The sequence below is a fragment of the Varanus komodoensis genome, unplaced genomic scaffold (assembly GCF_004798865.1).
Source record: "Varanus komodoensis strain SLA01 unplaced genomic scaffold, ASM479886v1 scaffold7_1, whole genome shotgun sequence".
Taxonomy (NCBI): domain Eukaryota; kingdom Metazoa; phylum Chordata; class Lepidosauria; order Squamata; family Varanidae; genus Varanus; species Varanus komodoensis.
In genome coordinates, this window is record NW_025336479.1 from 5,507,064 (window position 1) to 5,522,189 (window position 15,126).

General features: G+C 42.8%; 1 protein-coding gene across 18 annotated transcripts in view; it reads right to left on the bottom strand.

Annotated features, from left to right (window-relative positions):
- Window positions 1–4,512: 4,512 nt before the first annotated feature.
- Window positions 4,513–15,126, bottom strand: part of GAS7 (growth arrest specific 7) — a 155,161-nt gene continuing 144,547 nt past the window's right edge. For all 18 annotated transcript variants that reach the window (XM_044453829.1, XM_044453823.1, XM_044453821.1 and 15 more), the window contains 2 exons: window positions 14,323–14,421; window positions 4,513–13,897 (listed from right to left, as the gene is read on the bottom strand). In XM_044453829.1, the coding sequence (XP_044309764.1) occupies window positions 13,784–13,897; window positions 14,323–14,421 (213 nt within the window). In that variant the 3' untranslated portion in view covers window positions 4,513–13,783. The remainder of the gene's footprint in view (window positions 13,898–14,322; window positions 14,422–15,126) is intronic.

Sequence of the window (15,126 nt, forward strand, 5' to 3'; positions counted from 1 at the left end):
CATCAGCTATTTTTCCTAATTCAGAGGTAAGTGAGGGGGATCTGAACCAGGTGAGGGGGCTTTGATCCTTTGTCCCTCTTGTGGCCCTCATCCTTCTTGGGTCTCCAACAAACATGGCTGACATTTGCCTAGATGTACAGCTAAGCTCTAGCCATAATGTAGCTCTAGTATTGCATAATCTGGATTCTTCACGTGTTGAAACTGGCAAGCATGTTTTCAAGTCATGGGCTGGAATAGATGGTCTTTAGGATCTTTTTAGAACTTCAAGTGTAACACTGGGACAAGTCTATATACAATCTATGTGAGTCCTCCAGCAAAAACAAGTAAACAAATTATATCAGGGAGAGCAGTTTAGGTTTCCTTCCACAAACAAGTTCTTCAGAGTAAAAGACTTGATAAATTGCTAAAGCCAATAGCAAGGCATGTAAACAGAAAAAGATACAATTTATACTGACTCTTCAGAAGATGAAGAAGTTGGTTTGCAGTGCTAGACAACAGGACTCAATTAGCCAAATGGCAGTTAGAAGTACATACCTTCAGTGACAAGCAAGGACAAAGTAAAATTATTATAAACAGAAAAAAGCATTGGCTAATTCCAAAGGAATCTGCAAGTTTAGTGTAAACATATCAAAAGTGCATTTTCAGAAGTCATTTAAAAGCTGTCTCTGTAACAGTAAATGCAAAAACAGTTTGTAGGGAGAAGGTAAAGGAAAGGCCGAACTGATTTCTAGTAATATCATTTATCTAGGGAGTTTGAAAGTGGCCAGTAGGAGTACCCAAGAGACTTTGGGCACATTTTGTTGTTTTATATATAGAATTATCCAAATTCTCCTCTCATAGCATTCTGAATGGCACATAGCAACCAAGTATCTCAGTAGCTAAAATGCACTTATTTCACGTTATGGGGATGCAAGAAAATGTCTCTGCAGGCTGTAGCAAATGTGTGCCAGTCACCCACATTCTTCTGTTAGTCCTAAGCTGTTTGATGTGCTTTTTGGACAGGAGGAGGGCTTCACCGGAGACAGTGGCTTCAGTGGACTCACAAATGTGGTAGTCTCATAACAAACGTTCTTCTATAATTTTTTTAGATCAAAAAGAAGATAAGTCTCCAATTCAGGAAGGTAATTATTTTGTAATCCTGTAACACAGTATGCTCTAACTGGATTCAGCAGGAGGGCATCAAAACTGAAAGTGTGTCTCATTTCCCCAATAGGAACAACTTAACACTCTCAGAATTGAGTGAATTTGTTCTTGAGAATAGTGCCTAATGGATTCTCTCTCCAGCTTTATTCTACAATTCCCATCATCCCTGGCCCTGAGCTGTGCTGGCTGGGGCTGATGGAAGTTATGGACCAAAACATACAGAGGGAGTAAGGCTAGAGAAGACTTCCTAACTTGCAGTAGCTTATTTACACTTATTCTAACTCCCTTCACTGAATGTTACCCCCTTATCTCTAGGTAACTGTGCAGATTTCTGATTTCCTCCTCACAAGGACAGAGCTGTTCATTTACTATTTATTTATTTATTTATTTATTTATTTATTTATTTATTTATTTATTTATTTATTTATTTATTTAAAACATTTATATGCCATTCCCTCATGCCTCAGCATCTTGGCACTACTTTCTAACAACTGGTGCCTTCTCCTGAGATGAGGAGAATTGTTTATCAGGGCCTTAAGTCCTTTCCTACCAACCTTATTTTGCTTTCTCCAAGACTTTCAGGATCCACAAAGTACCTGGAAGGGAGCAAAGACAGTGCTGGGGTCACACAGGACATATATCCCAAAGAAGAGCTTTCTCTGATCTGGTAACCTCCAGAAGTGTTGGACTACAACTCTTCATATTCCTGACCGCTGGAGGAACCTGGCCGGAGAATTCTGATGTAAATCATGCGGATCTCCACAGCAGACCTTTTTATAGCTAGGAAGCATGGCTTCAGTCTTCACAGCTAGAAACACAGAGGTCCAGTTCAACGTCAGTACCTGCTCCTGCCCTTCAACTGTCCCTGGTCTGGCATGGCAAATGGAGGCATCTCTGCTGTCTAGCTGAGCAGTTGTCTAGCAAGTCCCATCAGGAAGCTGTGGGTGACTTTCCTCATCATGGTGACCGGCTTTCCCATAGCGAACACCTCCTCTGCAGCTGTATAAACTATTAGAATTCACCCCATGAGTCATGGCCATCAGAAAATGAGTTCTCTCTCCCCTGCTGCTGAACACTATTTATGTGAATCATGGTCACTACATGATGGCCCCCAAATCACACGCTGAATGGTAATAGGCAATCAGGCCATCGGGTAGGAAATTCTCCTTAAGGGTACCAATTCCCTCCACAGATACAATAGCCTGAGCAGCAATTACGTCCAGTTTTTCAAGGGCAAAATGATTCCTTCATCAGATTCTCTGCTCATAAACTTCCACTAAATGCAGAGGTCCCTACGGAACCTACTTGAGTATTGGCAGACCAGGTTTTAGAATCCTGGGTGCAGTTTCAGTCTTGAACAGGGGAGAGAAAGACAGGCAGGCCACACTCCGCACCCCTCCACTTTCTCTTACTGCAACTCCATAAGCTTCAAGGAAAGTCTTTTGGAAGGACCAAGCACTCATGTTCCTTCCCAATTCTCTTCCTCGCACCTATCCTGCCTTCACTTCAATTCTGGGCATATCCACTGTTCCTGGCACTTAAGTCAGTTTAAAGCTTGCACTTCTCATTAACAAAGATGAAGAGAGAGATGGAAGGAAGTGCCTTCTGTCAGAACTGTCTTCTGTCTTTCTAGCAACCTCTGCTAGCAACCTCTGCTTAGGCGAAAAATCCCCTTAAAGAGAAAGCCAGCCCCATATTCCACTCATGTGCTGCTTAAGATTCATGGGCAACATTATGAACTGCTAGCAGCCAGGCCCCATTCAGAGGATAGGTAGCAATTTCTGTTCTACACCCCACTGACCCTGCCAAGGGATTGTGTCACATTTTAACCAAATTGAATATGAAATGTCTTCTGTGAAATATAAAATACGAGCGCTGCTCCTCTGGGTGTGCGCATGGATAGTCAGGTTGTGAAGTGGATATGATGAGAGTAGAATGACAAGACACTGAAACATGCTTTATAAATATCTGAATGACTCAGTACAGGAACACTTCATGCAAAAAGAGAATGGGCTCAGAGAGAGAGGGCAAGAGAGAGCGCGCGTGAGAGAAAGTAAGCGCGCGCGAGAAAGAGAGAGAGAGCGAGCGAGCGAGCGTGAGAGAGAGGGAGAGAGAGGGAGAGCGATTGAGTTCTTGTCCCTTTGAATGGGAAACTTCTTCAAAACACCATTCTGTCTTATTTATTTCAGCATGTAAAGTATTGTGTGTATTTCATCTATAATAGATTGGATCATCTCATTTTACTATCACAACGGTGGCATAACAATTGCTTGCTTTTCTCCATTCTGTAAATGCTGAAGCTTCTCAGAACTCTGCACTGGTGGAAAGTCAACCTCCTTGAACATTTCCACCCATACTTTTAAATGGATGTTGCAAACCTAAAGGGTAGCAATAAGGGCCAAATGAGAAGATATCAAGAGGTTGACCGACCTATCCAGAGCAGCCATTCAGAAAGTGAGCTAGATGATAGCCTACCACCCACACCGTTAGCAATGTCGTGCTTTGCAGAGTCCTCCGCTTTGCTGATGTGACTCAGGTGCGCAGTGAGAATCCACATGGCCTTTGTGTGCCAAGTTTATAACACAGTCAGCTGCGGGATGTTGGGAGCCACAGTAAATAGGGCCCAATGTCCTGAAATCACTTTTCTCTGTGATGAGATATGGGGATTAGCAGATCCATGCAGTCTCTGATCAAGTGATTACTTCTGCGGCAGCCCGGTAACCCGACAGAGACTGGCCAGACCCTCCACGAATGACCCTGCCCCACTGTAGTCACATGCCTGCGTGTGCTCAAGGAAGGAGGAGCAGTCTCTGTGCTTCAAGAGTTCAATCTGGAGGCACTTAGCAGACTGGAGGCAAGCAGGCAGTCCAGCTGGCAAGCCCAGGTGGCTGGATGGTCCGTCGGCAGCCTTGTACACGAGTGCAGCACTGGCAGGGAAAGGGTGCCAGGTGAGGCAAGAGCAGCCCTTCTCTTGACCAGGGAGTGTAGTAGTGGGAGCCAGACTGCTTACTTTGTGCCACCACTGAGATGCTGGCACAGAATTCCCACCACCAGAAGGCCGTACTGCAGCACTAACTCCATAACTGGTGCTCCAGCTGATGCTACAGCATGGCGCTGGAGTGGTTTGCTCGAGCATAATGTAATTTGCCTTAGCAGTTGTGCCCCACTGAACACGCCCCCTGCTGACAAAGGGGTTGAGTAGGATGCCACCTATTAATGCAAAATACTGCCTCTTTGTAAGGATATCTGGATTCAGAATAAGGCTTTTCTATGCACTGATGTACAGACTATGTGAGTGAATTTTACTTTGTGAAACAGTCATAGAAATCCATTGCGTATTAGTAACAAGACCAGTTCCATACCACAGCATTTAATGGACTGTACAGTTTATTTTACATGAGATGAAACAAAGCTTTTCAAGTGCATAATACAAACTTGCTAAAATAGAGGAAAATACAAATTTATGGAAATGTTTGTACATAAGATGGAAAAGTTGTATAGCAAATACCTTCAACATTTAAGGGCTAGATCTTTAGCTGGGGTATATCAGTGCAACTCCATTGACATTAACATTTAAGAAACATACCTGAACTGACAACATGGCCCTTAAATCTTAATGAGCATTTACCTCTTCAGCTGCAGTGTTTTAGTCATACAATTGCATGGGAACAAAAAGAACAAACAAACAAACAAACAAACCAAAAAAGGCCATATTAATAGTTTTCACAATGATTAAAGGCTCACTGCTGTTATTCATACACAGAGCTTACAGTAGAATTAGGTTTTTAAATGTCTAATCAGTCAAAAATTTGCTGCAAAGTATTAAAAAGTTCAAAGCCATTACTGCTGGCAGAAGACACATTTTACTGTAAAAATTTAGAAAGTGTTTAGTAAAAGGTACAGGCTAAAAAGATCAGATAGGCAATGCCATTTTAAAAAACTGCTTTGGAGGATTGCTAGTTGTTGGCCAGATTTTCCCTCCAAATCTATCATGCAGTTTCAATTTTTTTTCTTGGATCATGAAAATGAATACAATTGTATTTCTTTACCTCTATAGTCTGTGAGTAGTTTAGAATGTATGGGAAAACAAGCTGGGATAAAAAGGAATGTTGTTTTCAGAAGGTTGTTCTAACATAGGAGACACACAGCAAGTTCAGATAACTCAGAAAGATGTGCGACTAAGGACCAGGTAGCAGAAATTCTAGTGTGGAGCAATTTTGGAAAGATACAGAAGACTCTAGTTGCAAGAATTCAAGCATAATCCACACAGTCGCAATCCTAAACATACTTAATTGGGCATGAGTTGCTTCGAACTCAGTGGGACTTCTGGGTAAACAGGCATGGGCTGCAAGTTCCACTGACTACAGCGGGAATTAAATTCACTTAAATGCACTAGATTGCAGCCACAGTCGCTTTTGTGCAATAGACAGTCAGGCTATTGCACAGGCATGCCAAAAAGAACTGCAACTAGGCAGTCAACCTCTGAAGATACTCTGCTAACATTATTGAATGTGCACTAGGATCCAAAGATCTAAGAATACTGAGAGAATAGCATGACTGGTGTCACGTTCTATAAATCCTGAAGAACCAAAATGTTCACAACACATTCACGGTTCACATTCAAAGCACCCTCCATGAGCATCACTTGGAAGACAAAGTAACAGGTTCATTCGAGGAGCACACCTGTGTTGCTCTAATGCTGCCATGTTTGATCTGATTGACTGTAAAGAGCACCTCTTTCAGCAATACTCTCATGGAAGGAAGTGCACAGATATAAACTTGCCAAGGTTTAAAGGCAAAAGAAAGATTCTACACATTTTCTGATGGGCTGGTATATGATATTCTACTAGTATTGAATTTATAAAAAATCTTATATAAAAATCCTATAATTCTAAATTCTAAAAATCCACACAGTGGATTCTGATCTCAGAAATGCAAAATCTAATGATCTGGAGTGGTATTCCTCTAAGGCTACAATCCTACACATACTTCCCAGGGTGCACATCTGGCTGAAAACAATGGAACCCCTGGCAGTCAAGCACAGGATTGCACTCTGAGAGATTATTTTGGCATTGGTACCCAAAATCCCCTGGCATTTGAACTTTAGTGTGAAAACCAATCCGTGTCTAATCCACAGAAGAAGCAGTTTGACCTCATTTTATTCTGATTTTTATATGGTTTCTCTAAATTTCCAATTCTCTATGTCCCTGATTCCTCCACACCACCATCACCACCAAAAATTCATTACACTGTTTTTCATATGGTGCAAATACTAGAATGAGGGTATCTGGCTAGGCTTGCACAACATTTGATACTGTAAAGACTCAGGAAGGAATAAAGACCTAGACAGCATTGGTGAGATCACCATCTTGCTGAAATCAATAGCACGGTTTCTGGATTGCACTGTAAGCTGTTGTGTATCACCCCTTGACATTCCTAAACAAACCGAGACATGAACATCCATGTCTGACCAGATAAAGTTGGAAGTATCCTGCAGCAGCAGGAGGAAGAAACTACCTTTGCAAGCATGCAAAAAGTGGTTTGTCATCTGAATCAGGCCTCCATGGTGTATTCTGAGGCATATAGCAATAGTTATATAGTTTCCTAACCAGGAAACGTCACTGCCTCAAAAAAGCTTGTCCCAAGAGCTAGGTCCTCTGCATATGGGAGAGCCTTTTGGGGTCTTGTTTTATGGCAGTTTGAGAACCAAAGAACTATATCCTTTCTCCTCAGGGAATGATAGCAGAAGACTCTCAAAGCACCACGGCAGAAGATTTTACACACCCGTTAGGGCTACAAATACTTTGGCTGATTGGCTTTGATGAAACGCAAGGGAGATTCACAGAGAAGTGAAGCAAGGAAAATTCATGCAAGATCAGCAGTATGTGATGCGTGTTGGTGCCACCTTCTGGCACTCTGCGTAGCTAATACCACATCTGAGTGCTAGTCCGACTGCTGGAGAATCTGACAACTGCATGCTGTGCCGCTGAGTGTTAAAGTCCACTCTCACACACCCTAGTTATTGGGTCTTGTGGACTATATGAGCTGACCTCAAGGGCTATTTCTGCCTCTGGGCTCTCCACATACTCAAAGGGAAATTTCCAAAATACGTCAGCTAGTTATCCAGCTCCTTTCAACAAGAACGCCATCTGCAATCACTCTTGGCTGCTCTCTGGCCAAGCACCAGTCAGCTCTGAGTACATGGAACCACTGCATGGATGCCTGTTGCTGGACAGAAGCTGAGCTAAAACTATTGGACTGCAAGGAATTTAGCTATTTACACTATTCACATAGCCTTATCCATATTATATGCCAGCACCGACGCTTCGATATCAAGGCCAAATCTGCACTACAGATTTATGCCAATCTAACAGTCATTTCCCCTCCCTGGGTACCCCAGGGTTGTAATTCTGATTCCACCACCAGGCTCCCTCACATAAGTAGCTTTCTGCAGGTCTCAGGTCCAGCTGCTCCTGGAAGTCCTGCCTATAAGCTACACTTCCTGCACAGTACATTAACAGCCCATGCAGAATTTCGCTCTCCAAAATCCATTTTTTGGCTGAATCGATTTGTAAGCAAATGGGGGAGGGAACCAATAGCAGGCCTTATATCATCACCTCTTAAGCAAGTTTAGAACAATGATCAGTATCCTGAGTGTCTGCTCTTGGACCTATAGGAGGAAATGGGAACAAAACGAGGCAAATAATATGGATCCATCCTTGGTCAATGGCTTCCATATACCAAAATAAGAAATCTATCCTGGTGCTGAACAAGAGAGTGTGTATCTAACAGTGCCAATCACCATGAGTCACATAGGAATTTGCCAAATCCTTTTCTTTCTTTAAGCCATATGAGCTCCAAACGTTTCTTGAGAAGTGACTGCACGGGCGAATGGAACAGTCCTTCATTTTGGCCCTCTGATCCCTTCAAAATGGTTGCCTGTTAGCTGTTCCCCAGCTCTTGTATCATCATTCTACGGCCTTCTACACAATGGTCATGCTCCACTTTTAAAGAAGACAATTGCTGCAAGCTCTGCTATGCTCACAGCCATCCCTATGATTGCCCTTCCATGCTGTTCTCACTTCAGAGCCTGGCTAATCATGGCACACATTGTCAGATGGCAGTTTCAGTAGCAATGTCAAGAAAGTCTGAAAAAGTTTGCATTGCCTTTGAGAGAAAATAGCAAGAAATTTGCCTTCCCTTCTCAATTCACACTCTACAGATGTTGGATAGCTGGCAAAAGACTTGGCTGCATGAAGAAAGTAGTAAATGACAGATGAACAGGTGCATTGGAAGAATGTCAGAATTTCCCCATGGTTTCTTCACTGCTGCAGGGAAGTAGGAGCCCTGGAATCATATGAAAAGGCCCTGAATGCTTAGAATCTCCCATTGCCATTGAAGCAGTGGGTGTCACCTCAGGAATTTAGCAGGCCTTGTTTGGGAGGCTTTGCACTTATGAAAAGCATGGAGTGCTTTTTTCAGCTGTTCAGGCTGCCATCCTGTACTCATGAACTGGAGTGTAAGCCCCACTTCTTGGAGCAGGACTTGCTTCTGAAGAAACCCGCAGGACTGCACTCTAAAAGGGCAGAGCAGGTCTCAGGAAAATGTGCAGATGGCAAACAAATCTGGTGTGCCCTGGAATAAAGCCAAGGAGACTTTAGGAATACTTTAAGGGAGTCCCCAGTGGAAAAGAAAGTGGCGGGCTTAATGTATAGCAGCAGTAGGTAGCTACACAAGGATGCCTGGCATGGAAGACAAGCACTGTGCTTAGGTTTATTCATAGCCTGCCTAAAAGAGTAAGAATGCGAAAGAATCTAGGGAAAAATATTCAGAGTGTAAAAACAAATTCCTGGACTCTGATTCAACAATGGACTAATGGGCCTTCATTTAGTCCAACCCACTCATTATAAAATCATCTTAGGGTGACAATAACAGTCTTGTGTATGCCTACAATTAAGACTGGCATATACGGATCTCAGGGGGCAGAGTGGAGGTTATGTGAGACATGACCAAGCTCTGGTTGGTGTATAGCACATGGAAGAGCCTGAACTACTGCCTGCTCCTGAAAATCAGGACTGGAGTTCTCCTTGACAGGTCCCATTAAGACAAGGCACAGTAGAGGAGCTTGATGTGCTAGCCGGTGCCAAAGAGGCCAACACAGACAGACAAGAGCCCCAGAAGAGCCCCAGTAAAGGGCAAGCACTGCTCTGTGCATGGCACCTTCCCATACTGACAGGGCTCCCACTGCTTTGAGAGCTGGCGCGGATGCAGCTCGAACGGCTCCACCCACGCACATGTGGACCAGATCCTAGGCCTGGGCGAACTTCAAGGGTTGCAAAAGTACATCCTCAGGGTCTGGGGAAGGAAACCCAAACGAGCCCAGTGAGGACTGGCCATGCTCAGTAAGCACGGGAAACTCATCGATGATGGAGAAAATGGGAAATGAAGATGGGTAGATGGGAGGGAATGCTGAGCAGGGAGCATTTGACACACGTACGGATCCATAATTTAACTCATCAGCGATTTGCATGGAACTGCACTGTAATACAATCCAAAGTTTTGGTTCCAGGTATCTGTCATATTACAGACAATTACTGTAAGTCATCAAAATGTGCTTACCTCTCTCTGGATAACTTTTTCCTACAACTTGTCTTTTCTAAGAATATAAACTGGAGAGGTTAAGAAGTAAATCTTCACAAAACAATAAAAATCTTCCTTGTGGAACCAGAAAGAAGAACAAATCAATGCATTTAAGGAATGAGTGCTGTGTAAAATGACAAAGAGACGGAGGAACTAGAAACCAGATTTAACAAAACCTGGCTGTTAGTGTCTGGCTAATCTAATTAAAATCCAAGTTAAATATGAATTGATATAAAATTCTCTAAAGCAAGGAGCATGAACAGCAATTACAAACCACCCCATAATCATTAAGCCGTACTGCAGATGTCTTTTTTAATACTTAAGAAAGTAATGGCAGGAATGTAAGAATAACTGACGCTGGAAAAGCAATAAAATCCATGAACAAAACCCTTGCAATGGGAACAGCTGTTGAAGGGGCCAAATTGAAAAGGTAAGTAGGTTTTGAACTTCAAGTACAGAGAAAGAGCCCCCATTGGCATGCTGATTGCCACAAGTTTTTAAGAAAAAAATTGTATAGCACTTGTTATTCTAACTTCTGGAGCCAGATAAGTTTAGATATGGACACTTTACTAGGACAAAACAGAACTCACAAAGCAAGTCAACAGGAGAAGGTTCCTGAGAAAAGGCTAAAGTAGGAATATATAAGTATGCCTAAAAGATGATCTAGTCATGGTGAAACTACATGTTAGGTTTAGTTCCGTGACTGCTTTCCCTGAGGAAGTTTCTTTTATCATGAAAGACAATTGTGGGTGGATTCTGGTTTTGCAGAGCAGGGCAATACTAATGGGGGGCTGCCGGGAAGGCCAGCTTTTTGTTCATTCAAAATTTACATGCAGCAGGCAAGGAAAAGTTACTGTGATGCGCTTACTTTGATCCTTAGTATCAAGGAGAAGAAATTAAAAAGGTTGCTAGAGGGCTGCATTGGTGGTTTGAACCTGATAGAACTGAGTCATACCATCTAAGAGCTGAATGTATTTCAAGAGGATAACGGAAAGGGATGCACCAATCCAGAACAAAGATGAAACAAGGACACCTCCACAGAATGCATATAGAATTACTGTATACTTCCCTGATGGGCCTAAGCTAATCTTTGGAGTGGGGCTTGGGAACAGAAGAGGAATGAATGGATTTCAAACCATACCTGTTATCAGTAATATGAAGGCAGAGATATCTCTGTCTCCTGCCACTGATACCCGGAGCTATCTCACCAGACACACAGAAAGCATTAAAATTATAATCATGACTTAAATGAAAGGGCGCTTAGAGCTGAAACAGGAAAGGCAGATTAAGATAGTGAGAAAATTGTCAGATCATATTGCAGATTCTGTCGTGCCCTGGCAGAGGTTGTCACAGGAGAGACCTATAGCAGTATTTGTGGGAACTTTTAATCAAGTGGCTTCTCAATGTGAGAATGGTAGAGCAGAGGTCATTGTGGTGCTGCTATTCTCTGGAGCTCTTGCTGAGCGAAAATGTGAAAAACATGCCAACCACAAGGAGGATAATAGCTGTGGATCGACATATAAAAAAAGGAGAAATCAGCAGCCACGGGAAAACAAAAGCAGTCAGGCACCATTGAGTGTTATACTTAGAGGATAGTTCTAAGATATAATTTGGGAGGGGATGGTGTAACATTTTTGGCAATTTGCGCTAGCAGTTGCACTTATGTTGGTTGAAACTTAGAAGACAAATGAAGGAAAATGAATTAGAAAGTAAGGCCTATATCATCTGGGGAGGCATAGATTGCTAAACTGTGACATGCAGAAAAGTCAGGAAAGGCCTTGCCATTAAAGGAAAGCTACTAAAGGATGCACTGGAGAATGAAGGTGGCACAGAATATGGGAATGTGATTCCAGTTGAGAAACAGGAAAAGGAATTGAATGGATGCCTTTACAGTCTCCTTAATGCTGTTACCTACCCAAGTCACAATTTTCCCAGACGTACCAACAGGATAAATTGTACTTTTTGCAAGCTTGATGGTCAGATTCTTGGAAAAAATGAAGTATGTTTCTTATTATAAACCTGAGATGACAACAGAAGTAAAAAAAAGCATTTGTAGTAAAAGGAATGGCAGATAAGAAAACTCAAATGAGTTAAAGCTAGTGTTAAAACTAATTGGAAGAGCTTGTCGGGATGACTTCCTTTGGTGCAAGTATCAAGAAAGCGAGCAGAAGGGACCTCTGCCCTCTCCCCTTTTCCCCCCGTAAATTGTACCTGCCACACTTATCCTCAGTCAAAAATTAAACCAAAAGCACTACTTTGGCAGTGGAAAAGGTTATGACCAATAGGGTGATGTTGAGAAATCCAGTCATACTATTGATGAATGCACTGCAGAAAAAGAATTCAGAAAATACAAGAAATAAAGGGCTATTTACGCCTCACATTTGCTTCAGACAGCTGATCAAACAAAACACTTGGCAATACAAAAAATGAAAAGAATCTGATAAGTCACAGTAAATATTTGCTTTATATAAACACCAAGGCAAGACTAAGACAAATGAAGAAAGGAGGGGTGGGGACAAAGAACGCAGTGGTTCTCCTCCAACAGCTCTCAACATGTGGGAGCTCAAGATCCATTGCTTAGGCCTTGCAGGCCCCTCTTAAATTCAGTGAAACAGCCGAAAACAACTAGCTCTACACTGCATCTTTGGCTGGACTCAGTCACTCTGACTCTCCTGGGGCGATTTCTGGCCACCACCCCACGCGGAGAGCTGCACAGTCTTCTGTAAGTACTGAGCATGGGCTGAAGGCTGTTGTAAAATGAAACACTCTTTAAAATGGCTGCCGAGGGAGCTCAAAAACCACAGCACTTTAAAACTGTTGCCAAAGAAGTGCAAGAGCCAATGGCATGTTGCGTCTTGCCCACAAACTGGGCTGCACTTGGATTTTGCTGCAGTCTCAAGTGTGCTGATCTTTGAAAGATGAGGGAAGATCATTAGATGCATCTACGTTTCGGGCAACTCACTGGCTAGAAAGCCCTGCCCTCTGTAGCCTATAAATGCTAAGTTATTTGGTGGAGAGTACACACTGCTTTAGCTCACCTGGACTAGGTTAGTCTTCCAAGGGAAGCCTTCAAAGGTTCTTTGCAAAGTATGCGCGGCAAGCCATGGTCCCAACAAGAGCGGCCGTCATCTCTGTTCAGCAGGGCACCACTGTTCTGCCACAGGACAATGGCTGCAATTTTTTAGAATACTCCCTGCATAAGTCACAGGACTGTGCGAGTAAGTGGCCTGAGGACTGAAGCCAGTGAGCACCTGAGAGGGAGTGTGCAAGATGGCCAACCCAGGCATCCTTTGGGTTTACTGCCTCCTTACTCACAACCTCGTTGTCCTTCTTTACACCACAGACTCACAATCGTGTTTGCAGTTATGGGAGCCAAGGCTCATTACTCAAACTAGTTTTATGCAGGTTTTACGGCTATCCTCACAACGCTCCTGTGAGGTAGGTTTGCCTTCTGAGCTTCATTTCATGAAGGGCAAGGGCAGGTGGGAGTTGTTTTTGCAGCCCGCTCCCCACTCCCACCTGGTGAAGTGGCAGCATCCAGGAGGATCTCCCCGCTTCCTGAATCACATTCAGATTCACCAGTCCATGTGTTTGGCAGAGGCTTGTCGTAACTGAACTGTTACTGTACAAAACCAAGCATCATGCAAGGGGAGGAGCACAAAATAGTTAATCACAGAATAGCAAAACTCTCTTTGTACCAGAAAACAGGCCCAGCAGTAAATCACAAGAGCTGTGCAGACTTGGCTGCTGCGTGCCTGTTTTGCAAGGAAGGAAAAAGAGCGGCTTCTCAACCCTGGAATGTTGGATGTTTAAGGCATAGCACAATAGGAAGTGAAATAATGATCGAACATGACAGAAAGTGTTTCTACAGGCAATAATAAATATATAAGGAAGCTGACAGCGGAATGTCTCTCCTGCCCCTCTTCTCTGGAGGCGTCACAGAACTCCCTCGAACTTGGCTGTGCCAAGGAGCCCACCATGTACAGCCAGGAATAGCAGTCTATATCTCCATATCCACAGGTCTGATATTGCCAGTTTTGTGTTCTTTTACCCACAGTTCCCTGTCTTTGGCTGGATCCACTTTCTGAAGCAACTGATCCACGGGTTCTACTGTCTGTAAAAGTCCAAAAAAACAGCAGCAGTATGATTTTTAAGTCACAAGTGAATGCCTCATAAGACCTCCTAGGAAAAGTAAACCATCATCTTATCTGCTTTCCCCAGTTCTTCCAGATACATTTCCTCTTTTCTAACTCTATGGACGTAGTAACACTGCAAATGTTAACATGCTTGCAATATAGGCTTGCTTTTCCGGCCTTGAGCTATGACTAGTGCCACTTCAGTAGATGTTTTGCAGCAGGCCACTGACATTAAGTAGGATGGTATGTTCTATGGGGCCCTTTGATTTTCCAAGCCATCTCAGATGTTTGTGCCGCCGTCCATGCTAGACAGCTGAACTGTGTGGACTCAGCACGGCTCTAAGGTTTAGGTTCACGTGCTGTTGTTATGCTTCTTAAAGGAATACAGCGTAAGCACACTCACACTTTGGTTGAACATGTCTGTCTCGTGCCTCAGCTGTGTATATTGACAGAGATGCTGCCGAATCATCTCCACTCTCTCCACCTCTAGTCTTTCAAGTTCCTGAAAGGGAATAGACAAGCAGCACTGTTACTGGACAGAGATTAAGATGCTATGCCTAAAGCAACACATGAGAAGTGGGGCTGCATTGTGGGATCCAGGTAGTATTTCTTAGTATCTGGGGGCTACTGCATTGCTGAATAAACAAACAGGACCAGGAAAACTCTTGTACTTTTGTACTGCATAAGTTAAACTTGATAACTGGGAGTTTAAGGAAGGTGCTTACCTCTTTCACCCATATCAGGGCCAGTTTATAATCTGTTGGACAGTGAGAGAGATAGAATTGCCATAGGGAGAATTACTCAGCTCCCAGTGCAGCCAAATAAAGAAAAACCAATAGAGAGTGGGTAGATTTTGCAAAAGATGGACAGCAGGAGTAATACTATGACATAAGTATTATGTCTCTTTTGTTATTCCTTGTCATTGTCTGTTTTAGTATCTGTTTTTAGCTGTCTTAAACTTTTTAATATTTTTTGTAATTTTATAATATTTTACTGTATTTTATCATCTTTTTATAGGCTGTGTAAACTGCCCAGACAGCTTTGCCCACGCGGCAGTATAAAAACAGAATAACAATAAAAATAATAATAATAAAAAGCAAACAGACAAATACAATTTTACAAAAAGTGATTTTTTAAAGTAACACCTAGATAGTTTCCACTGTTGGCCCCATGTAAATTGATTTCAAGACTGTTGCTGCATTGGTTC